Here is a 25,289-nt window from a genome sequence, read left to right on the forward strand (position 1 = left end):
CCAGGTCATAAGAACCTGGCAAGTACCCAAAAACTAAGTCTATTCCATGTTACCATTGCTAATGGCAGTGGCTATTCTCTAAGTGAACTTAATAGCAGGTAATGGACATGTGGCAAAGAATGCAATGCAAAAGGCAGCTCAGAACAAGACCAGTTTGAAATGATCCAGAATGAATGAAGGCAAACAGTGCCATAAGGCAAGCAGATGATTATGCAGGATAGGGCAGCGTGGATTTTATTTGGCCCAACCCACAAGAACACGCCTAATGGCGTAGTCCCTTACTGGTATGGGCAAACCTTTGGCCTTTGCGAAAAAGGTGTAACCCGCCAGATTGGTTTGGACTGTGCCTCGAGACATGCCACGCTGCTTGGCCTGTGCTATATATTCCACCATCTTGTGGAAAGACTCAGGTCCCCTGACCAGTCGGATGCTTCCAGGAAATCCTGCCATCGTTGTACCCCCTCTGCTGTGTTCGCCAGGTAGATGGTGCGATCAACTGGCGCAACGTCGAGTACGTCCTGGCTCCAATGCTCCAGAGGTGTACAGGAACCAGTGTCACCTTCTCTTTGGTGTCAATATTCTTTCAAATTAGGAAATAGAAAAAATGTTCTAGGGACGCTTGGTGGCTCCGTGGAGAGCCTAAGTTCCATCCCAAAGCTGGGTCTTTGGCTCCCCAGGAGGGCTGGGACTGCTGCAGAGGCAGTGTTCATAGCCCCTGGGAAGGAGAAGGGAGGAGGAAGGGGAGGGGGGAAAGGGAGGAAATTGTGGTTATTGCTTAAGGGTGACACCTGGTGGCCCAATTCTGATGCATGGCCCCCGGCCATCACCGCAGTTACCAGATTAAAGAACGTTACTGAGGTGGGATGTTAAGGAGGGGAATGATCCCCAGGTACTTGTGAATTAAAGGCTCCTGACACTGGGATCCCAGCACAGTTTCCATTTGAGCTGTAAGCACAAAAGAAATTAAAATGAAAAAAAAGAATCCTGGTGAATGTCTGTAGCTGGAGAGTTGTCACTACAATGACAGGATGAAAGCAAGTTAAGAGATTAAAAAATAAATAAATACATGGGGGTGGGGAGGAGTCACTTGGTCATTGTGAACGATCGTGGCTCTGTAGGCTGATAGAAACTGGTACCAACTGAGGTAAAAGCAGAAATGAGCAGGAGCAAACTGCAAGTCCAGAAAAAAAAGTTCTAGGCCAATGATGCTTCACCTTCCGTTTCATAATCCTGAGAAAGTTGTGCATCTGTGTTATCTCATGGCATTTTGTATCTCTTTCAAACAGAATGTAGAAGCCTTTTTTTTTTTTTTTTGCATGCAAAGCAGTCTCCTGTTGTACCGATTAGCAATGCTTTTGCATCCCTTTGTGCAGGATGCCTCCATCGAAATTGTATTTATTGAGGACATCACAGTCTTTCTTTGCAGCATTATGGAGATCATGACATTTTAAATTGCTAATATGAACTACACCGTATTTTGCATAGGAAAAAATAGCCATGTTATTGTGAAACCAATCTAAGAAGAAAACAGAATGGAAGGAAATTGGCATTTAGGTATCAGGGCTCAAGTGTAATAGTCATAGAAGGAAAATGATTAAAAAAAAAAAAAAAAAAAAAAAGCTTTTCTAGCTTAAATTTAGCATGCTAGCAGATATTTGTGATTTCTCATGCTATTCCTTCATAGTTTTTATGGGCCCTAAAATCTGTTACTAAAGATAAGTTATTTTTCTTCTTGGTATCTATCCCCCTTCCCACAGATGTGATTGTAAAAACATTGTCATTGACTCCAAGGCAGTAAGAAGAGATGAGGATATTTGCTAATCATTTGGATGGTGATAGACATAGGATCCAAAATTTTGAAACAAACATGGAAAATGACTGCAGATAAGTGAACACAGGAATCAAGAAAACTCACCATAGTTAAAAATACTAATAAGAAAAACAATATTGCCAAGCAAATGATTAGTTAAAAAAAATAGCACAATGGAAGCAAAGCCCACAATTAGGGGAGAAGGAGACAAGGAGCTGAAATAAAAATTTTAAAAACCATTAGGTCGACCAATAAGAAAGAAGAAGAAATGTGCCTGCATGTTTAATATATATTTAATTTGTAAATGTTATCTCTGATCCCCTCCTGGCTTGCTGTACTCCAGGTACTGGATTCATTCTCTTAGTCATGTCAGAAGCAGTGCTGGTAGTGCTGCCTGGAATGTAGTTGGGATTTGGGGCTAAAATGTGCTCCTCCAAAACCCCCCCCCCCCCCCCCCCCCCCCAGCAACAACCTGGCAGTGTAGAAAGATGGCTTTTGTAAACCGTAGTACGAAGGTTTACAAGAAATAAGAACATGCCATACTGGGTCAGACCAAGGGTCCATCAAGCCCAGCATCCTGTTTCCAACAGAGGCCAATCCAAATACAATTTGTGGTATTTTTGTTTATCCTTCTACAACTCTTATTTCTTTTTCGATATTTGAATTTATTAAAATGTAGATTCCACACTTTCACAATGGACCATTACAAGCAGAAAATATTTAATATGTTGATCATTCAATACCATAAACAAGAATTGCTACATTGAGTGCGCAAACAGTGCTAAAAGTTTAGTGATTATTAAATGGGGCAATTCTCTAGAGGAGTCGTTCTTCCATTTTTTGATATGTTGCATGTATTGGGTTTTATGAGGTATTTTTCCTTTGAAGTGTTTTTTGTCCTTATGTGTGTGTGTGTGTGTGTGTGAGTATATACACTTCAAAGGAATGGAAAAAGAGCACTTATGTAAATGATATGGTAACAATTAAAAAAAATAAATCTTTATTATTTTAGTCAATTAAAATAAACAAACACCTTAGTACTGGTGAATATAGCACATAAGTCAACCTAACATATGTCCCTATATACATATATTTGTTTTCCAGTTATATGCAAATAAGTCCCTGCCTATGCAAAGCTTATTTATGAATGCTGATTCTCTGTTGTAGCATATAACGATTGTTTACATGCCAAGACCTTATAACAATTTGTTGTAAATGGTATCAACTTTCAATATTTAGTGACATGAATTAACGCAAAGAAACATAAACCCTATACATGTTTACTTGTCATGGAATGATATCAGTTTGTAACAAATACCGAATCAAAATAGCATTACTTAAGAGAATACAAAAACAAACGGCTGATATAACAAATAGGACCGATTTTTATTTGTTCATAAACCAACTTTGAGATTGTAACGGTATGGTGTTCATCCTGGGTAAGATGTCAAATGCTCCGACGAGGCTCTTGTTTCACCAAAGGCGGCTTCCTCAGGGGGAACCACTGACATAAAGGATACCTGAAAATCTTATATAGACTGCTCACATGCCAAAGCAAGGGGAGCCAAAAGGGCATCTAGGCTGAAAACGCCAATTGGCTTGTTTATGCAGGCTTAAACTGGAAAATTAACTCATATGTTACTTTGAAGCGGGGGAAGCACAGGAAGTGCTGGTTATATAGTCAGTATCCGTAGAAAGGCTAATCCATTTAAAGTGGCACCATAAGTAGGCAAAGTCAGAGGTCTGGAAGTTTATGTTCAACATGCGAGTCAGAATATTCAGCTTGCTAAGAAACAAGTGGATCTGTAAGGGCGGGACAGCCACTCTGTTGGGCGGCCACACGGTAGGAATCACAGGTAAAAAAATATTTAATCACTTTCCTCAGTTGTGCTTTCCTCCCGTATCTTACACACACTGGCGGGAACCGCTGTTACTAACCAGATAACCCGAGCAACACCAGGCATTTTTGCTACGTGGTTCAAAATGCATCATGACGCTTGGACCCCCAGCAGGGGAGGAGGGAAGACGCATCAGAGGCGCTACAAGGCTGCCCTCCTCCTTCTCCTTTTTTCACTGTCATTTGAGGCAGTGAGGTGAGGGAATGTGGAATGGAGCAGGAAGGGAGAGACCTTGGGATCAAGGGTGTCGGGGTGGGAATGAATGCACAGAATGGGATCACGGAAGGGGCAGTGAGAGAACCGAAGTGAGTGAGAGGTTTGTTGTGGAGAGTGCAAAGGAGTAAGTGAGGGATATGTGGGAGGGAGGGAGTAACCTGGGGTGAGTGAGGGTTTTGTGGGGGGAGGCACCAGGTGAATGAGAGGGGAAGATAACATGAGATTATAGGCCAAACTTGATACTATTCAACATTTTTGCTACTGTGATTAGGAAATGCAGGAAATTCACTTGCAGAGTATGCAAGCAAACGTTAATTTTCCTTTATTTATTTATAAATTTTTATATACCATCATTCAATTAGTCTATTATGAGCGGTTTCAATCAGTTAGAGGCTACAAAAAAAAAAGGAATGGTCTAGTGAGAAAAATGCTCTGATCTGAACAAACAAAATGCACATATTTGATCTTCAGCCATTTACCTAAGCACTTAAAAGGTTCAGAGTAGGATAAATGCCAGTGTTTGTTGAAAGTATATTTAAGCTCCGAAAATAAAGGAACTAGGAAAATGTAAAAACCATATATGTTAGCATATGGATTTTAGATTTGTTCATTGGAAGAACTACTGAAAAAAAATAGTATTCATTTCCACTGAAACGGGAGGAGAAGTGTCTGCTGTGGGAACCGGCGAGGGAGCGTTGGTCTTGCCAGGAGAGGTTACTCTGAGTCCCCCGGATCTTCGTATGCCCGAGATTGCTACTTTCCCCAGCTGCTCTCAGGCTGCTGAGTCGCAGGGCCATGACGTGGCAAGTGCGATGGCAGCAGAAGGAAGTCGGAGAGCAGACGATGCCGAAGCCCCGGTACAACCTTCTGTGGGCCTAGATCTTTCAGGACTAGAAGTTTTGACTTCTACACCTCCCGAGTCTTCTTCGACACGGGAGAGGGAAACGGAGGTTTTGGAAGGAGCGACGGCACCTATTGCAGGGGAACTTTCTCTGGCCGGACTATCGCCTGTGGTGAAAGTGGGTGAGTTTTTCCAGCGCCCCCGCCTTCAGATGCCCAGTAAAGCAGAAAAAATCACGTTGGAAGCAATCTGGGACCTAATGGCGGCATTAGTGAAGGCAGTCGGGGATTTTCAAGATAAACTTGAAACGGTTGACTGTAAGTTGGATACTCACGATACTCAGATACAAGATTTTCAGCCGAGACTGGTAACAGTAGAAGCTGGATTGATGAGGTCCCAAGATTGCAATGCAAAAGTAGTGAAGGACCTTGATGTGGTTTCTCGCAAATTGGAACATTTAGAGAATTATTCCAGACATTTAAATTTAAGATTTCTCAATTTCCCCAAGATAGTTGCAGAACTCCCTTATATTACGCTTAAAAAATACTTTATAGAGATTTTGAAATTTCAGGAGGGAGAGTTACCTTTAGTGAGCAAGCTTTATTATTTACCAGTAACAGTTAGAAATAGAGATATGTTACAAGTTAGTACAAACAAGGGAAATTTGACTAAAGTTTTGGAAGATTCCACTGCTGAATATTATGAATGTGCCACGTTGATGGTTTCTTTTATTTCAGAGAAAGATATAGCTGAAATTATGAAAAGATATTTTAGAAACATAGAATTGCCTTTTCGGAGTTTACAGATATGGGTATTTCCAGATTTTGCTCCAGTCACACGAGACAGGAGACGTGAATTTCTTGCATTGAGGTCTCAAGTTGTTGCTTTGGGGTATTCTTTTGTTCTAAAATATCCCTGTAAATGTGTCGTGAAAACTCCAACGGAATGTTATATTTTCTTTTACCCTGAGCAGTTAAAATCCTTCCTTAATGCTAGGAGGGTAGTAATCACCTCCACTAAGTAACTTTAATGAGAAGATCATAAATAAATAAAATGAATGCCTTATTTTATGTCAAGCCTTTTTCATGCATAATTTTTCTTGATTTGACTCTCTTTAAATTATCTGCCCCTCTCTCAAAATTTTTCCTTAAAGGGGATTGCAATAGTGCTGGATTATGTTGAAGATTTAAACTTTGTTTATTGTGTTTACTGTTGTGCTCTATTGCATTTCTGTTTTCTGTAAGTGAGAAGTATCTTGCTGTAATGTTTAAAATGATAAAATAAAATAAAAAAAAGACAGTCTGATCTAATAGCTGCAAAGTTTAAAGCTGTAGTATTCATGACAGTAAAGTCCTAATCAAAAATTAAGGAAATGTAAAAAAAAATCCACAGTCAACTGTTACATAAAATTCCCATCTGAGCTGATTAGAAAAATCTCACATTTAAAAAGATACAAGCATGCTTTTCACTTGTGAATTGACGAATAATCAAGAAGTGTTTTCAAAACGTTTTAAGAATTGACTGAAAGCAAGAGTTTATCAAACTTTCATACTTTTTATTTTGTAATAAAATTTCATACATGTGTAACTTTTTTAACTGTTCTATGTTAATGAACATGTACTGCGACAAACTTGGCAGATAATTCTGTGTCATCTTGTTTGTAATATTTAAGACATTAATTAGGGACTAATTTTTATGGGGAAAATATTTTCTATGCTGTAAACAATTCATGGAGAATGCTTGCATTGATACATTTTTCAACAAATGCTATTTCAATAACATTTCCTTTGATTGATAGACACACACAAAATAATTCATATCTGCAAAATGTTGTGGCACACGACTATGCATTCACTTTATCATATCGTACTTCATGGGGAATTATTCTGAGGCCGCAGAATATATTTGGCAGAAATGAATACAATTTTTTCACTAGTCATTCCGATGTACAGATATCCATATGATAAAATATGTGGTTTTCACTTTTCCTAGTTCCTATTTTTTCAGAGCTTAACTATACCTTCAACAAATATTACTGGCATTGTTCCTAGTCTGAACCTTTTAAGTGTTTCGTTAAATGGCCTAGGATCAAATGTATCAATTTTTTTGCTCTAATCGGAGCATGTATTTTTCAATAGTGTTTGACATAGATGCCTATGGTATATTTTATAAAATGTGTGTCGATGATATTCAACTTATGTTCTCTGTTTCTTCAGATCATGGGCATGTATTAAGTAAGGTGAACAGTTGTTTGCTAAGGATTAATGGGTAAATGTCTAGATAGAAGTTAATTCTCAACCCAGCAAAAACTGAGGCTGTCTGGTTTTCCAGAAAATCTCGTCAAAGTACCTTTACATAAGAACATAAGAAGTTGCCATATTGGGTCAGACCAAGGGTCCATCAAGCCCAGCATCCTGTTTCCAACAGTGGCCTATCCAGGCCATAAGAACCTGGCAAGTACCCAAACATTAAATGGATCCCATGCTAGTAATGCCAGTGGCTATTCCTTAAATCAACTTCATTAATACCAGTTTTTGGACCTTTCCACCAATAACTTATCCAAACCTTTTTTAAACCCAGCTACACTAACTTCCCTAACCACGTCTTCCGGCAATGAATTCCAGAGCTTCATTTTCCATTGCATGAAAAAGAATGTTCCCTTTTGCCTCTGTTGAATGGAGTTCCTATCTCCTTTAAAGATTTAGTAAAGAATAACAAATTTCAACCAGAAATTAGTAATGTATTGAGAGCAGACTTTTTTAAGCTGCGGAAGTTGAGACATGTTTAACATATTTTGTCCAGAGATGATTTCCATACTCGGGTGCAAGTATTTTTGTTGACTACTTTGGATTATTGTAACTGCCTATGTGTTAAGGCACTCCAGGTATTACAAAGCAACGAGAGTAATTTATGTTAAGCCTCGGGAATATGTTACTGTATTATTAAAAAGAATTGTATTGGCTACCTGTTGAACAAACTGAAATTCAAACTTTGTCTTAATATTTAAGGCTAAGAAAAGCTTAGCCCCTTCAAATTTGTCTAATTTGTTGTCAAATTATGATCCACCAGCTTCTCTCTGTTCCACAAATACGGGATTGTTGAAAATTCCATCTTTGAAAGAAGCCTGATTAAAAGAGACTAGGTCTAGAGCTCTGTCTGTAGTAGGACCAAGTTTATGGAATTCTTTGCCCTCGGATTTTAGATTGCTTACTGATCTATTTTTTGTAAACAGCTCAATGTCTATTTTGTGAAGCCTTTTTCTAACTTATTAAAGTGCTCTGTGCTATAGCAATGGGTGAAAGAAATAGGATTGAATATTGTATAATTTGATGTTGAATTGTTTCATTTTTATGTGCTATGTTTTATATCCTTTATTATGTATGTTTTAGTTGTAATATGCCCAGCACAGTGGTTTCTGCTATGGGTGGAATATAAATATTTTAAATAAAAATAAATAAATATCCCTCAGTTAGAATGGGTAAATGTTATTCCTTGGATGCAGCTCATGAAAGTAAAATGTCAGTCTATGGAATATGCGTATAGTTTATTTTTCGCATTCAAGTGCATTTTTCTCAAATTGCCCCTAATTTCAAATAGTTGCACACATTATTGTGACACACAAACCAAAGTTTGAATAGTACAAATTTTCCTTTTGTACCTTACAAAGTTATATTTCTTTTTTTAAATTTTTTTTTATCATGATAAAAATAAACTTTGGCACAAAAATCTTGAGAAGAAAAACAGAGCTAGACAAAATGCAATCTTAAGAGAAAAGAACAAATGAAGATAAAGGAAGTTATTTACTTATAGTTCCCAGTATAAGTCCACAATAATGCAGTGCAACAATAATTTTCTAATAAATATGCAAAAGGATAGAAATCCCAAATGCCTATTGTCTAATAAAAGAACACAGCGCTAAGCCAGCAGATATATTTCTAAGAACAGTCTAGCCAAAACCTCCTTATCAAATGCTAAATATATCACTAAGCAAAATCTGAGAAAGATTTGATTTCTGCACACATTGCCAGTAGTCACTAAGCAGAAATTGCAGTAATATGGTTGTACTAAACTGTTGGAATGGAAAGAAACACATTTTAATTGTGGCTAGTTGTGTGGAAATATGTACAAAGAAAATGATGATATAATGCACAGCTTTGGGATATAGATTTTTCCATGTGTTTAAGTGTAGTGAATGCTGGACTGGAAATTTTGATTGGCAATCTAAGGGCTAGATTCACCAAACTATCCATGGTTATAGCTTATTTATCACAATGTGCGCTATCTTAGCGCTTTGCATATGTATTACCACAGAGTGCGATAACTTTTTCGCACTTTGCGGTAAGTGCCACAATTGTTGTAATTCCTACTTACAACCACTGGGGTTGGGGGAGAGAGAAAGAGAGGCTTGTTGCTATAAGGCTCTCATAGTAGTTAGGTATTTATACCTCTATAGAAGGCCCACCTAGTTACTCGAGGTGAGGTTTAGGTAGGAGTGTAGGAGTTAGGGGTCACTTTGACTTTCAGAGTGAGACGTGCGAACAGAACAGTACACTCTTGTGAAGATTTTATGTCCTTCAGAGTGAGGAAACTCACCCAAAGATGAGATTTGTACAATGTTCTCTCAACCTAGCTTGATGGACTCTCTACCTGGGTAACATCAAGCTAGGTTGAGAGAACATTGTACAAATCTCATCTTTGTGAGAGTTTCCTCACTCCGAAGGACATCAATTCTTTACAAGAGTGTACTGTTCTCTTCGTACGTCTCACTCTGAATGTCAAAGTGGCCCCTAACCCCTACACTCCTACCTAAACCTCACCTCGAGTAACTAGGTGGGCCTCTTATAGAGGTATAAATACCTAAGTACTATGAGGGCCTTAAAGCTAGGCTCGCTCTCTCTCACCCCTTTTCTAAATTAGCATTGCACCATGCGTTATGGTGCTTTTCGCACCCCTAAGGTAGTAAATATTCATCACCAGTCTGGTGGGTTGGCAGCAACAGTATGGGTTGCCATGCAAAGGACCTGGGTTCAATTCTTGCTTCCTAGACTGGCCAGGGTTGGGAATGCTGCTGGGAAGAAAAAAATCTTGTCCTTCACTCAGCCAGACTCAGGAACCATGATTGCGCACTCCTAAAGGAGCATGGTTGCATGATCTCTGACCAAGGATCAGTGCTAGGTACAAAAAACAAAAAGAAGGAAAAAACCTTCTCTCATAAATACATCCAAAAATCTACAAAGTGAGAAGACTAATATGTATACTAATAATTTCACACAATATTTTAATCAGTGTATAGTAAGTAACAAATTCATACAAATTATTCACACACTTATACAAAAGAGAAAATGCAATATACATATATAGATATCAACATTGGACTGTATCATTCAGAAAGTTAAAACCACAGTCCACAATCACACTCTCATTCATACTTTAAACCACCTACACACGTTAAAAAGTGGACACAGGTCTTGCGCATGAGTTCAAATGCAATAGACAAAATTCTTCTTGTTTATGTTCAGTTCGGAGTTAACAGTCTGCTTGGGAGTTAGCAATCTGTAGTATTTAGGAGAGTTGTGAGTGGATCCTTGGACCACTGGCAGATGACCACGCACCCAGGGGAGACCCCGAGAGGAACCACTACTCAGGCTCAGAGTATGGAGACAGACACACACTAGTTCTTTTATTAGACAGTCTACTGAACCACCAGAGGTGGCAGTAGTGAGCTGGAATGCCCGGCTGGGCTGTATTCCCTTAGAAGCTGGAACAGCGATCCCTGGAGGCTAAGCTGTAGAGAAACTGAAAAATAGTGAGCAAGCAGGGTAAGCAGAGTTCATGTACCGAACCTGATTGTAAGACTCACACAATGTCTCATAGAAGCCCAGGAGCTGGAATGTATAGGCCCTCGAGGAAGTGAGTACCTGGTTCCAGGAAAAGCTCTGAGAGAGCGATGGTAACTCACAGATGTAGTAGGCAGTGCTGACTTCCAGGCAGAAGTGAATTCAAAGAAGTCCAGGAACAAGGGCCTTCGAGGAGCGAGTACCGGTTCCAGACTGCAATCTACAAAGTAAGAGAGAGAGAGGAAGGCCTCTGAGGAGCGGGTACCCCTGGTTAGTCCGAGGAGGCAGAGTAGCTTGGAAAGTCAAAGCAAGTCCGTAGACAATCCTTGCTAACTCAATGTGTTAGCAAATTCTAAGACCTTAAATATCTGTCGCGGGTGATGTCATCTTCAGGGGACGCCCCCGAGGTTTGCGCCATCGCCGGTAGTTCAGTCGGGGCCGCACCACGCGCGCGCCCCTAGGCCTCCAGGAAACATGGCGGTTAGCGTGGAGCCGGTCCGGGGATGCCGGAGGACCACAGCAGGAAGATGCCGCAGCAGCCAATCTTCCCGCGGATGAAGAGGGAGGCGCCAAAGAGGTGAGGAGGGCGGAGAGAGGGCGTCGGGAACCGATGGACACAACAGTTTATAAAATACATGTGGTAACCAACAATCAATAGTAATTTCATCCCTCATACATTCCCATGTCAGGGTGAATCTTCACAACAGTCTTCTAATAATATCAAGTCACTCTTCACTGTTATATTACAGTATAAAGTTCCCGACAAAGAATTCTTCATTTCACCCCACAAATTGGAAGCTTCCTCAAAGGAAGCTAATAACCTAAATATCCCAAACTTCAAAAACATAAAAACCCTCTCTCACCTGATCTTAAGTACTAATTCATAAAAATGAAAAATGAAATATATATCTCTCCAACTTAAATCTTCCAATATATTATTGTTGTAGTTCATATTCGGCTTTCACGTCATCTCACATTACTAGATCAATACAGTCCAATGGGAAACTGAAACCGTAACAAAAAAAAATTCAAACAGAAAATATACTCACAATGGCCTAATATATTATACATCATTAAATAACAAAAGAAATATATCACAAATTCAAAGCTACCAAAGTGAAAAAGCAATAGTGCACAGACCGGCACTCATACCTGGCTACTTCCAAAACGCCAAACACTTCAGATGGCATCAACGGCTCAATGTACTATGACGTAAAGAGTGACGGCAAGGGTATAATATAGGCAAAACACCTTTCCTCTTGTCTTTATACAAGATACTTTATAATTGCTTTATAAAAAAAGCTGACCATTCAACTTGATTATTTAAACCAAGAGGGTGAGATGTACGCCAGGAAAAAATAATAAAGTACATATGAATTTCTCAAAGTCAATTCGAAATTGAAAGGAATCGTATGGAATAGCCGGAACAAACGAAAGACCTTTGGTAAATACCCGTTCTTCTGTACTCAAATCACATTTTGAAAGATTAATTACTACTGATTCCAGTCGTGATTGTTGCATGCCAGTGAACGTGGTCATATTCTCTGGGGCAAACCCTGGTCAAAATTGCCCCATTGATTTTTCCAATTGCCCCTGCTTCTGCCTCTGCCTTGCTCATTTTTTCTTACTTGTGCCTAAAAAATGTCCAATGTTTTCTTGTGTTCTATAAATGGACTCTTCTTCCTCAGAAGAATCATCAGAGATGTAATCTTGAAAGTGACTCTGCCTTTCTTTTTTCTCTTTTCCCCAAGGGTATATTGTAATTTTTTTCATTTCGATTAAATTTAGACAGTTTGTGTCTTCTAAGATCATTTCTGAATTTGTCTACTGTTTTTTGTAATTCCTTATAATTGGAATCAAACAGCTCTGTCGCATATCCTGATTTCACTGCAATAATTTGTTCAGAGAGTTGCTGTTTCAACTCATTGTGTAGTTTCTTCGAAGATTCAATGATCAAAATCAATAAATCTAATGAACACTTGCTCAAAAAAAAGTATTTATCCTTTTGTCACACCCTGTTTATTGTAAACCGGCATGATGTGACTTCCATCGCGAATGCCGGTATATAAGAAATGCAAATAAATAAATAAATAAATAAAATAGAGTTCCATCTTTTTATAAACTCTTCCTCTTCTGAGAATAATTTAGGCTCCTTCTCTATTCTAAGGCCACAGGGTATTTTCGCACTCTTGCAATATTCAATAAGGATCGCCCTATGTATCTCACATGTATGCATCTTTTATACAATGTTAATAATTCTGACCATTGGCTGGTTGGGGTCTTCAAAAAATCCTTATTAATTAAGGACAGTTCTTGTAGCAGTGTGTTGACATGTTCTGTACTATAGTTGAAGACTTTTGCGCTAAGCATTAGACATGCCTAAAACTTTGTGAAAAACTCCAAATAATACAGGCAAGTGAAAGTCATTGTAAACACACAATCGTATGAATATTCTGCATTCACCAAAGACTTGAAAAAAAATTTTTTAGAACCAAAGCTGAATTCAGTACTCATATCAAATGGAGGAAAAGACCTCAGAACCCGAACATCTCTAGTTAATGAAACTTAAGAACATACTCTGTGTCATTCAATCATTGGTCATAAAAACCTCCAACCTTCCTTAATTTTATTTATTCACAAAATATTTTTTTAATTTAAAACTTATCTTCGTTCATTTTCCTTTGTGCATCTCGAGTTCTAATTGCATATTCCTTGTCTGGCCATTGCAACAACAGTTCCAAGGCAGGACTCCTGCCATAAGCTCTCTGTTGTGAGATCTAAGTCTAACCACCAGGTATCGCCCTTACCAGTGACTTGAGACTCTGTCCCCAAGGCATTTGAATACAACATCCCCAGCCCCAGACAATCCGGGGCATGAAGGACTCGAGCTGGGAATCTAAGCACGAACCTGCAGGAGCATGCAGTACTGCTACTGATTCAGCATGCCGAGGCCAAATATGCTTTATTACTTATGTAATTTTTTATTATGAGCACTGACTATTCTGAGACTCCATCAACAATCCCCAGGATGTACTGATGTATTTTGGCATTAAAATAAAAATGCATTTAGGTAGGATTTTCACTGGCAAATTTTCCATTTAAACAGTAAATTTGAAAGAGGGCTATAGCCTGTTGGAAAAGTGCATTAGGCATATAATACCTGCCCTATGTTGGTTAAATGTTTCACTGCCGAGTCCATTGCTGTGGAAGCTATTTAAACCGCCTAGCCATCATTTGAATATATGAAAGTCAGGCTAAAAAATAAACTAATAGTAGCTATGTGGCAGTTGGCTCCCATATAATAGTATGAGACTTTAGCTTTTGTAATCTCATTTATCTGTAATGCACATTTTGCCTGTTGTGGTTCTGAATGTGGATTTCTCTGGGATACACAGGAAATGGTAAAGTGAAATGTAAGTACTTGTATATATGTCCCAAATGACCATGCATGATAGAAGTTCATAATAAAATAGATTTGTAACCACTTAGTTTCTTAAAGTGGGGACTGTTAAACCTGTTTTTTTAAGAGTGGTGCTGTCATTTTTGGAAGCATATGGTTTTAAAAGAATCAGCCCCTGGTACTGCTGTAGTATGATTGGGTATCCTTTGAGGAATGTGCCTGCCATGTCCGGAGCTGCTCTGGTATTGCTTCAAGTTTTCACAGTAGCAGCGCCGTATCAGCTAATAAAAAAAATAACTGTTTTTAAAGTAGGTGCTATTTCTAAAATCAAAGCCTCTATTGGTAAGTGATTACAGGATTATTGTATCGTAATACCCTTCAATATACCTGTGATAGGCCGCCTTTAAAGCATTTCTATACTTTCTGAAGGGACTTTACTGAATTTAGTCTGCACAATTATTTGCATGCTATATGGTTTCCAGTTTGTTTTTGTAAATTATCGTCTTTCTACCAGCTATTGCTCACTGAAAATAGATAGTGAGACTTGTGCTGTGCTCTCATTGCCCAGGACACCATTATTTATTTCTCTTATTCACTTGCCGACTGCCTTCCCGGCCCAGCTGCGTCGTCCAGAGCAGTGCACATTAAAGTATGGTGCACATAATGTAACAAAGGAAACAATCAATAGAAAAGCACACAACCTATTAAATCCATTAAATGCCTCCTGCCAAAAAGATGTTTAGGCAACTTTTCAGTCTTCTAAGCACAGATGGATCCCAGGGATAATTCCAGTTTTAAGTGAGACTGGCAAACAATTCCAAAGCATGGGACCTGCTGTTGAGAATGTGTTGGCTCTACATTTTATTTTTATTTAAAACCGTGTTTATTTCCTGCACCCTCCAAGGTTCAGGGCAGGGTACAATAAAACGTACATAAAAAGGACACAAATATATTATGCAAATGTAAGACACCCTAACACAATATTAACTAAATGCTGGACATCTTGACTTCAGTTAATCGTTAAAGCTTATTGGTTTGTAAACTGCCGGGCATAAGTCAATTAATTTATGTAGGTGTAGTAAATGCCTCCTTAAAAAAGTGTGTCTTAAGGGCCTGCTTAAATGTTTTGGGATTGGAAATTTTACAGAGAGCTAATGGTAGAAACTCCATAAAACTTGCCTGGAGATGGAAAATAATCTTTCTCGTGTCTCCCCATTTCTTTAAAAGAAGGCACTTATAACAAAGACCCTTGACTGGACCATAGACAACTAGTCATCAAAGTTTGAACTGTGCCTATAACTCAAGATATCAAGAGCGAGGAAGCAAAGCTTGACCTGAACAATCCACTTTCAGTGCCCAGTCACTATTACTTACCAAACTGGCCAGATCTGACTTAAAAATTGCTGAGATCACACAGAACCTAAACCTCTGATTTTAGGGATGTGATCTACAGCACTGTGTGACGTACATACGAAATAAAGAGCACAAACAAGAAAAATCACATTCTCCACAAATAAGTAATAAAACCAAAACCGTAGACGGTTAGTATTTTCATACACCATATGGTCCTCAGATTACTGGTTCTCAACCATGATCTCAGGTACTACCCAGCTGGTCTGCTTTTTAGGATATCCACAGTGAAAATGCAGGAGATATGTCTGCATACAGTGGAGAAAATCTGGCAGATAATGAATCTTATGCAGATTCATTATCTGCCAAATTTTAAATCCTCCGCACACGTAAAAAATGGGGGTTACGCGCGTGGCCATATGGGTATGAAAATACTAACCGTCTACGGTTTTGGTTTTATTACATATTTGTGGAGAATGTGAATTTTTTTTGTTTGTGCTCTTTATTTTGCGTGCGTCTTCAAAGGGGGCCTAGCCATGCGCGTATCCCCCATTATGCGCCAAAGTGCCGGATCCAGATAAAGGGGTGGAGCCGGAGGCGCCGGTACAGCAGCCATTTTCCGCTGTGCCAGGGAGGGGTGCGCTGGCAGGGTGCCGATGCACGCTACTTGCTCCTGTCGAGGAACAAAAGGTAAATCTTTAAAAAAAACAGAGTTAGCTAGGAAAGGGATAGGGGGCGGAGAGGGGAAGGGGAAGGGAGGCTAGGGTAGGGGGTAGGGAAAGTCCCTTCCAGTCCTCTCCTTAATTGGAGCGGATTGAGAAGGAACTTGGGGAAGGCCAGGATGTGTTGCCGTGCGAAATTTGCATAGTTCTACTCCCCTTGCGCACGCGGATTACAAAATCCAGCGCGCATGTGCGCGCGGTCTGCCGATTTTATAACATGCGCGTGCATGTTAGAAAATCGGCGCGTCCATGTGTGTGCGTGCGTGCGTATATTAAAATCTAACCTATGAATATACTGACAGACAGACTAACCATTGGCCACGAGGACCAGGTTGAGAATCACTGTCTTAGATACTTGTCACCCGGCTATGTAGCATTTCATGCTACCCAAGGGCTAAAAAAGAAGTTTCCTCTAAGACTTAACCCTTTTAATATCGCTTCTTGAGACTTCTTTGCAACGTTAAATAATTATGTCTGAATCTGACCAGTACCCACTGGAAAGGAACCACAGGCAATGCTCTCCTATAAGGTACTAAAAGTCCTTTAAGTTAATGGGGGTTGAGCAGGGCTCTTATGGTTTTATGTGGTTTCTTTATAAGGCACGCAGATTTTGCTGTTACTGTAGCTGTGTTTTGATTTATTAGTTTTGATTATGAGTTCTGTTTTCACAGGCTTACCAGCATTTGGGCATCAATCACAAACTTGGACTATCCGGAAGACCAGATAGACCCATTGGATGCCTTGGAACATCGAAGGTCTGTGCAAGGGAATGTTTATTTTTAAGTAGCTTGCAATAACTTTGAACATTTCTTAAGTAAAGAATTTCATTGCATAGGCCACATTCGCTTGAAAGTAAATCATTCTTCAGGGTTTCTCTAGCCTGTCCTGTTGCCTCACAGCCAGTCTGGTTTTCAGAATATCCACAATGAATATGCATGAGATCAATTTTCATATACTAGTTCTCCAACTTATGCAAATTTATCTCTTGCATGTTCATTGTGTATATTCTGAAAACCTGGTTCGGGTCACCAGGACAGGACTAGGAAGACCTTACATACTATGTCATGAAAGCTTTTAAAATTATAGGCAGCATAGGTGCCTTTGTACTCATTACAAAATAATGAAGCAGAAAATTCATAACAGGTGACTTCTGTATTTGTCTGTCACGTAACACTTGACACTTTAGGTAGCTCACTATACTTCCTTTATTATATAGTTCATTGAGCTATATTTAACTTACGTACTGGTTTGGAAACTGCCATCCTGCTTGCTTGCTTTGATTATTTGTAACATTTGACCACTATTTCCTTAAGATGAAGATGGTTTAAAATTAAAAAAAAAAAAAAGTCCACAAAAATAATAGCCAAATTCACACCAACTATACATTAATTGCAGGCTAAATAAGCACAATAACACCATTCAAATACATGTTTAGATCCATCAGGAAATCTGTGTATCCTATACCAGAAATGAAACTAAGAGCCCAACCATTCCAGAACGACTCAAAAAAAAAAATAGAATGCTGCAAATATGCTTCCCCCATTATGCCTGGCAACCATTCACCCAGTTTGGCTGCGCTGTGCAATCTGTATGGCACACTAAGAACTAGGGAGAAGGAAAAACACTGTAGATTTTTTATTATTTTTTAAAATATTTTTAATCCACTGGTCTGACTTACTTGTTCCTAGCTGTGTACAAAATTCACGTCATAATATACATGCATTTAAATTATAGCAATATCTTAAAATCAAAACCCTAACACAGAAAACATAAGGAGATTTATATTCAATCACTGTCTGGATAGCAAAGTTAACCAGATAAACTTTGGAGAGATATTCAGTAGTGTAGTCAGCTAACTTTTACATAGAAACATAGAAATGACGGCAGAAGAAGACCAAACGGCCCATCTAGTCTGCCCAGCAAGCTACGCACTTTATCCATTTTTTTCCCCCTTTTTTTCTCTCCCACCTGTTACTATTGGCTTCCAGTACCCTCCAGCCCTAATTCCCCTCCACCCCACCACCAATTTAGAGAGCAGCACCGTATCTGCATCCAAGTGAACTTCCAGCTCAATTAGGGGTAGCAACTGCTGTAACAAGCAGGCCACACCCTTACCCCATACTCTTACCCACCCCTGTTTTTATTTTTTTGTTTGTTTTGTTTTTTGGGTTTTTTTTGGAGATAGCAGCCTTCCATCCTTCCGCTCCGTGAAGGTGGAACACTAACTACTGGCCACTGGCATCCCGCTCCGTGAATGCCTCTGTGGCTACTGCCGCTCCATGCAGTGTTTTGCTGCCTCCTCTTTATTCACGCCCTCTAGACTTGATGGATCCACAGTGTTTATCCTATGCCCCTTTGAAGTCGTTCACAGTTTTAGACTTTACCACTTCCTCCGGAAGGGCATTCCAGGCATCCACCACCCTTTCCGTGAAGAAATATTTCCTGACATTGGTTCTTAGTCTTCCTCCCTGGAGCCTCAGCTCGTGACCTCTGGTTCTGCTGATTTTTTTCTGACTGAAAAGTCATTAAAGTTTTTCAAGTATCTGAAAGTCTGAATCATATCACCCCTGCACCTCCTTTCCTCCAGGGAGTACATATTTAGATTGTTCAATCTCTCCTCGTATGTCATCTGATGAAGACCCTCTACCTTCCTGGTCCTACCAGTCTTAGCTGGCTATATTATCTGGCTAACTCAACTCCTGCCTATTATGCCTCTAAGACCTAAATTTGTCAAAACGCTATAAATATAGTGGAAATAGCACCTGTAATTTAAAAAAAAAAAAAGTGGGCGAGGTTAGGCTAATTCCCCTGCTCCCACATCTATACCTAGCTTGATGCGCAGTATACCTAACTGCAATCAAGCTAGGTAGAGAGTGCATTGTACAGATCAACTCCTCTTTTGCCTTTCATCACTCCAAATGACAGAAAGTCTTCACTGATGTCAACTTTGCTGTTCGTAGCTGTGACTGTGTATGTAAATCTGCCCCCCAAATCCTACCCCACCCCTCAAACCTCATCCTAACTGTGGTGCATTGATGGGAATACACAACTTCTAAATGGAACCTAAACCTGAATTCATGATTTTAAAGCATAAAGGCCCAATCCATTGATGGTGCAAAAGATTAAAATAGCTATCTTAAATTTAATATGTTACTGGAAGCCAGTGGAAATCAGGAAGAACAGGAGTTATATGTAATAAGTTTTAAATGGGTGACCATTTTAAATTAATAAATTCCGCCCTAGCAACAGATCAAATCTGTACCTTCAACTAAAAGTACAATTAATCGTCAATTCCAAGTTGCGAGTGACAGGTTGCAAGGGAAGGGTAACTGTCCCTATATTAAGCTGCTGATCTGAACTATTAGACAAAGAATGATAAACCAACATTGCCTTGACTTTATCCAGATTAAGCCACTGAGGCCACTGTGGTCGAGGACATAACCTGGATGCTGGCCACATGGTAAAAGAGGACTGCTTGGAACAGGAGAGGGGAATGGCCTGGCCTATGACCATGACTCAGTGTACTTAGTGCAGGGTTGAATTGAAGGGCCTGGAAGCCCAGGGTGAGCCCATTGTGGGAGGTAAACATGGGCTGGTTTCCTAAACACTGCCTATTTCTTCGCTCCTCACCACCAGCTTTAATACCCTCCTACCCATGCTGCAAGAGTTCTGTGCTTCCAGGGAGGGTAGGGGAAGATAGGACCTTCTTCATCTCAGCTTTGGTGGAAAGTAGGGGTTCATCCAGGCATATGTCATTTTTGTCTAATGTTTGCTTATCTGCTAAGTTCAAATAAAGTTATCTCAATTCACTTTTGATGATGTATAATCAGCGCAGCCTGCTCATACACTCTCACGGCAGGGATAGGTCCTCTGTGCTCCACTGAAATGAATAAGGAGAAAACTTTAAATTTTGAGCAGAAAGTTTAGCCACTCGCCCTTATGGCAAGAGTGGAGCTTTCATGCTTAAGAAGTTGAAATGGGGAGGTCAGGCCAATTATGGCTTGCATGGTTGGACGGGGTCTCCAGATCCGCAATGCTAACACTACCCATTATGAAGGTGAACGGAGGTTGGGCCCGCTTCTCATTTTCATTGGGCCCAGAGGATCCTTCACAGGGCAAGGTGATGACCATCAAAATCAATCATTCAGATCCAAATCTAATGATAATCCTGGATGAACCCCAGATGGGTATAATGAGAATTAATGGAGTCAAGTAAATAAAGCTGTGGCTGTGAGCTTACCTATAACTTGAAGTCTCGGTGTTATATTTAGGGACTGTACAAGATTGGGGAGTGGGGAATAAAACATGATTGTGAGGGCCCCCAAGTCCAGTAGATCCCATTGTACAAGGTTGAGCTTCAATAAACTATCAGGCATGCATCTGTGTACAGCTATTACACAAGTGGATGTTTTAGAAAAAGCTGAATTATTTGGAAAAAAGAATGGAAGAAATAACTGTAAAATAGCAAAAATTCTGAAACCAATATTTAAAGAAATCAATAGAAGACAAAGTGGTTGTTAAAAAAAAAATTTTTTTTTAAAGGACAATGGAAAGGCCAAAATCTGAGGAACTCCCATTTCAAGTGAGGAAAGTTGTGAGCCAATCTGCACATATTGAAACCTATCAGACAAGCCTGGAACCAGTGAACAGCTTGGAGACCAGTTTCTAACAGTTGGCGTTTTTAGAAGGGTGTGGCTAAGAATATTGAATGCCAAGGAAAACAGCCAAAACTTGATTACATTGGTCAAGAGCAGTATGTCACGAATCAAACATACAAGCAAGGATTCAATCCCTGGTTCTTTATGTGAAATACAAGTTGAATCTGATCGAGGATGTTGTACTCATCTAAAAATTCTTGCAACTAAAAAAGCATGGCGCATGCAATTAATTTCCATAAAAACGGAAGATTTTAAATAGGTTTGCACAAAAATGAAAAATAAGGGTAAATGAGAATCTTCCTCAGAAAATCAAAATACAGTCTTACAACAAAAATATCACTCTGTGCAAACAAGTGTATGAATTTAAAAATAGGGGGAAATAAACCTCAGATGGGCTTAGACGATATGATTTCCAATTTCAATCATTGGTAAAAAAAAAAAAAAAAAAATTGTAAAACCCTTGTCTTTAATATGATATGCAGATATGTAATTATCACCACAAAACTATAATACCCAAAACGTCAGGTGTGGCTTTACTTATGCTGTTGAACTGTTTTTGAGTTCATTCTTCATTCACATCTGATAAGATAAGTTTTGATTATTTTAAGTATTATATTTTTGTAGTAATAAACACATCACATATTTGCATCTCACATTAAAAATGAGATTTTTTTGACCTATTGAATTTGACTGAGAATTCATCAAATAATTTCAATACATCCAAGGGTTTTCCCCCCTATTTTTATATTTATATACTTGTTCACTTAAAGTGTTATTTTTGTTATTAGAGTGTAATTTGATTTGAAATAGACCAATAATTGATTGGACTATTAGGATTAGAAGAGGATTTTTATCAAAACTGGACACACTATTGCTCTTTTAAAGAGTGGTAGCAAATACCCATCTTGCAAGGACACATTAAAACTGTCCTAGTGATCTAAGGCATGGATCGCAACACAAGAATTAACCTTCATAGACATCAAGTAATCATCTGCTTGACTTAATACTTCTGAGAAGTGCCCAGCTAAAAGGGATTTGTGATCCTTATTAAAACTATTAAACCAAGCTTAACTCAGCAGCTTTAGTTTTATACTTAAAATAATTGGCAAGAATCTCACAATCAAGGAGTGAATGACCCAACAAGCCTGAATGGACTTGTAAAAGACAGTCAACTATGGAAAATAATTGTGACAGCTGATTGAACGAAGAATTAATCTTGGCGGTAAAAAGTTTTTTGACAACAGATATATTCCTATAAAGTGATAGTTTATATAATTTCATAGGATTAGGAAGCATAGATATCCATTATCTGTGCTCACATTTCCTCATGTACCTTTTTAAAGTTTAAATTCTAGTGAAAAGCAAGGGATCTTTTTTTTTGGAGCCTTGTAACATAGTCTTCAAAGGAGCAATCTGCTAAACAATCCCAGTGATTTAGAAATAGTCTGCAAGAGAGACCACATTAGAAATATTTATAATTGTAGAAACTTGTTTCCAGTGTTCCTCAAATTGACTTGTCTGACTATTTCACTTCATAGTCACAGGAAGTACATGAGCTAAATTAATAAAGTTCACAGAGTAATAAAACTTGATCAAACTATGATCCAATTAGGGGAACCAGATCTATTGAAATAGTGAATATTTTTTCTATGGCAGAAACATCACCACAAAATAATAAATCCAAATATAGCCTCTATTATGTGTGGTGATTGTGATGAACTGCCACAATCCCAAAATGGAACATATATGTGGGACATCTGTAAACAGCTGCAGGATGTAGCCAAACAGCTGCCTCAACAGTAGGACACATTCCAGTCCCTGGTGCACAAGGGTCTATAATGTGGGAAACATGGGGTCTGTTCAACCTGCGATGTTTTCAATATGGCATCGAGCGACTCTGCCACAGGAATTGGTGCCTGCAGATTTACCTGGCTGCAGGCCTCAGATTTCTGTCAGGATGTACAGGAGTGACTTGCTTACATGCCATGCACAGGAAAAAAAAAATCTCTTCAGAGATAAATTTAAGGACATAGTGGCCAAAATTCGGAACCACCAGGCAAAACTCCAGCATCTCTCTGCTGGTTCTCAGGACCTGTTGTCCTCATTAAGGAGGCCTTCAAGGTCTGGGCACAGGAAGTCTTTCTTCTGCCGAAGGAGATACTATCCTCTGCCCCTTTGGCCCTGACAGCAGCAACAGGCCCCTTGTAGCCACCCCAGCCAGCAGCTCAGTCAATTCCTGGGACGAGGTTTTGACTGGATCGAAGAGAACATAGCCAAGTCCACCAAACCCTTGGTCATGGACCTTACAGTAGGGGCAGGCTGAAGTTCTTCGTGAACCAGTGGCCAAATGTAACCTCAGACCAGTGGGTCCTTGCCATTGTCCACAAGAGGATACAAATTATATCTATTGAGTGCCCCATCAAATTGCGCGCCCCCCCCCCCCCCAAGTCCATTTTGGGGACTAGTAGCTCATCAGGAGATACTCTTAGCAGAGCTCTACTTCCTCTTAATGGGCCAGTCACTCGATCCCATTCCACTAGGGCAGAGAGGGTGAGAATTCTACTTCTGGTACTTCCTGATTCCAAAGAAAACAAGGAGACTCCGACCCACCCTAGACCTAAGGGCCTTGAACAAGTTTCTAAAAAGAGAATAGTTCAAGATGGTTTCCCTGGGCACCTTGATCCCCTTCTTACAAAAAGGGGACTGGCTATGCTCACTCTGAAGAAGAAAGAACCGGTAAACACCAAGGATTCTTAATTCTTTATTCAGCACTAAGCATCAGAGAAGCCTGACTCAGGCCGAGTTTCGCTTAAGGGAGCTGCTTCAGGGGCTATAGCACAAGATGCCAAGGTAGCCTGCATCCAGCAGATCGACTTCACTGTTTGTCCATCACTTAAAGCACTTTAATGGGAAGTTCTAAAACCGCCAGAATATACAGGACAGGAAACGCCGCGCCGCAGCGAATAGTTCAGCACCCAACCGGAAATGACTCATGGCAAGCTAGCCTCAGACTCCTTTGCCCTCAGTTGGGGCCAGGATCTCCTGTACACATATCCTTCATTTCCACTACTGGCGAAGACTTTGAAGCTCAAGGAGGACAAGAGACTATGATCCTAATAGCCTCCCATTGGCCAAGGCAGGTCTAGTTTTTACTCCTTCAGGAGTTGTCCATTCAGAAACTGATCAGACTGGGGACTTCCCCAGATCTCATCTCCCAGCATCCAAGCAGATTGCAATATCCCAACCTTCAGGCCCTATCCTTCACAGCTTGGATGTTGAGAAGTTGCTTCTACAACCCCTCAATCTCTTGGACAATGTGTCCCATGTCCTCATGGGTTCTAGAAAGCCTTCTACAAGAAAGTCTTATGGACTGAAGTAGAAGAGCTTTTCTGTGTTGAGTGAGCAAAAGGCCCTAAATCCTTTCTTTTGCTCTATACGAAACTGCTTGATTATCTTCTGTACCTCTCCCTAGCTGGTCTCAAAACCAGCTCCATTAGAGTTCATCTAAGTGCAAACAATTATCATGGTGTAGAGGGTAAGCCCATCTCTGTACAGCCTATAGTTGTACATTTCATGCGGAGTCTGCTTCAACTGAAACCTCGCTCTGTGTCTTGGGACCTCAACGTGGTATTGACTCAGCTGATGAAAGCTCTTTTTGAGCTGCTGCACTCCTGTGACCTGAAGTACCTAACCTAGAGGGTCTTATTTTTTGTGGCACTTATTTCAGTGTGCAGGGTCAGCAAGCTTCAGGCCTTAGTGACGTATCCACCTTATACTAAGTTTTTTCATGATAGGGTAGTCCTGCTTACACACGTTAAGTTCCTGCCTAAGGTAGTGCAGAATTCCATCTTAATTAATCTATCGTGCTGCCAACATTCATTACTAGACCCCATTTGCTTCAAGGTGAATATACCATGCACCGTTTGGACTGCAAAAGAGCCCTAGCTTTCTACCTGGAGCAGACAACAGCCCAGCCAGCTTTTTATTTCCTTTGACCAGAACAGACTGGGGATTACTATTGCCAAACAGACACTTTGCAATTGGCTAATAGACTGCACCTCCTTCTGTTATGCCCAGGCCAAATTGTATTTTGTGGGTCATGTCAAGGCTCATTCTGTTTGAGCCATGACAGCATCGGTGGCCCCACTTGCGAGTGGAACACATGGAGGAAAATTGCAGAGCTATGACCTGGAGTTAGATCCACTCATTCACATCTCATTACTTGTTTGGATAGGGATGGCTAAGGCAACAGCAGGTTTGCCAATCTGTCCTTTGGAACTTGTTTGAGGTTTAGAACTCAACTTTGCTCCTGCCTAGGACCCAGTCTTTCTGTTCAGGCAGCCCCCCCCCCCCCTCCTGTTACCAACAAAGCATTGTGCTGTTGGCACCTGTTTTGTTGATCTTCCTTTCTGTTGGGGGGTCCACCTGTAGCTAGGGATTCACCCAAGTGTGGGGACTGCCATCCTGCTTGTCCTTGGAGAAAGCAGAATTGCTTACCTGCAACAGGTGTTCACAGAGGACAGCAGGATAGCAGTCCTCATGAAATCCACCAACTTC

At 39.9% G+C, this 25,289-nt stretch overlaps 1 protein-coding gene across 3 annotated transcripts in view; it reads left to right on the forward strand.

Annotated features, from left to right (window-relative positions):
* PHKB (phosphorylase kinase regulatory subunit beta) overlaps positions 1-25,289 on the forward strand; it is a 601,073-nt gene that overhangs the window by 491,060 nt on the left and 84,724 nt on the right. For all 3 annotated transcript variants that reach the window (XM_029608470.1, XM_029608471.1, XM_029608473.1), the window contains one exon: positions 16,746-16,829. In XM_029608470.1, coding sequence (XP_029464330.1) covers positions 16,746-16,829 — 84 coding nt within the window. The remainder of the gene's footprint in view (positions 1-16,745; positions 16,830-25,289) is intronic.

The sequence above is a fragment of the Rhinatrema bivittatum genome, chromosome 7 (genome assembly GCF_901001135.1).
Source record: "Rhinatrema bivittatum chromosome 7, aRhiBiv1.1, whole genome shotgun sequence".
Lineage (NCBI taxonomy): Eukaryota > Metazoa > Chordata > Amphibia > Gymnophiona > Rhinatrematidae > Rhinatrema > Rhinatrema bivittatum.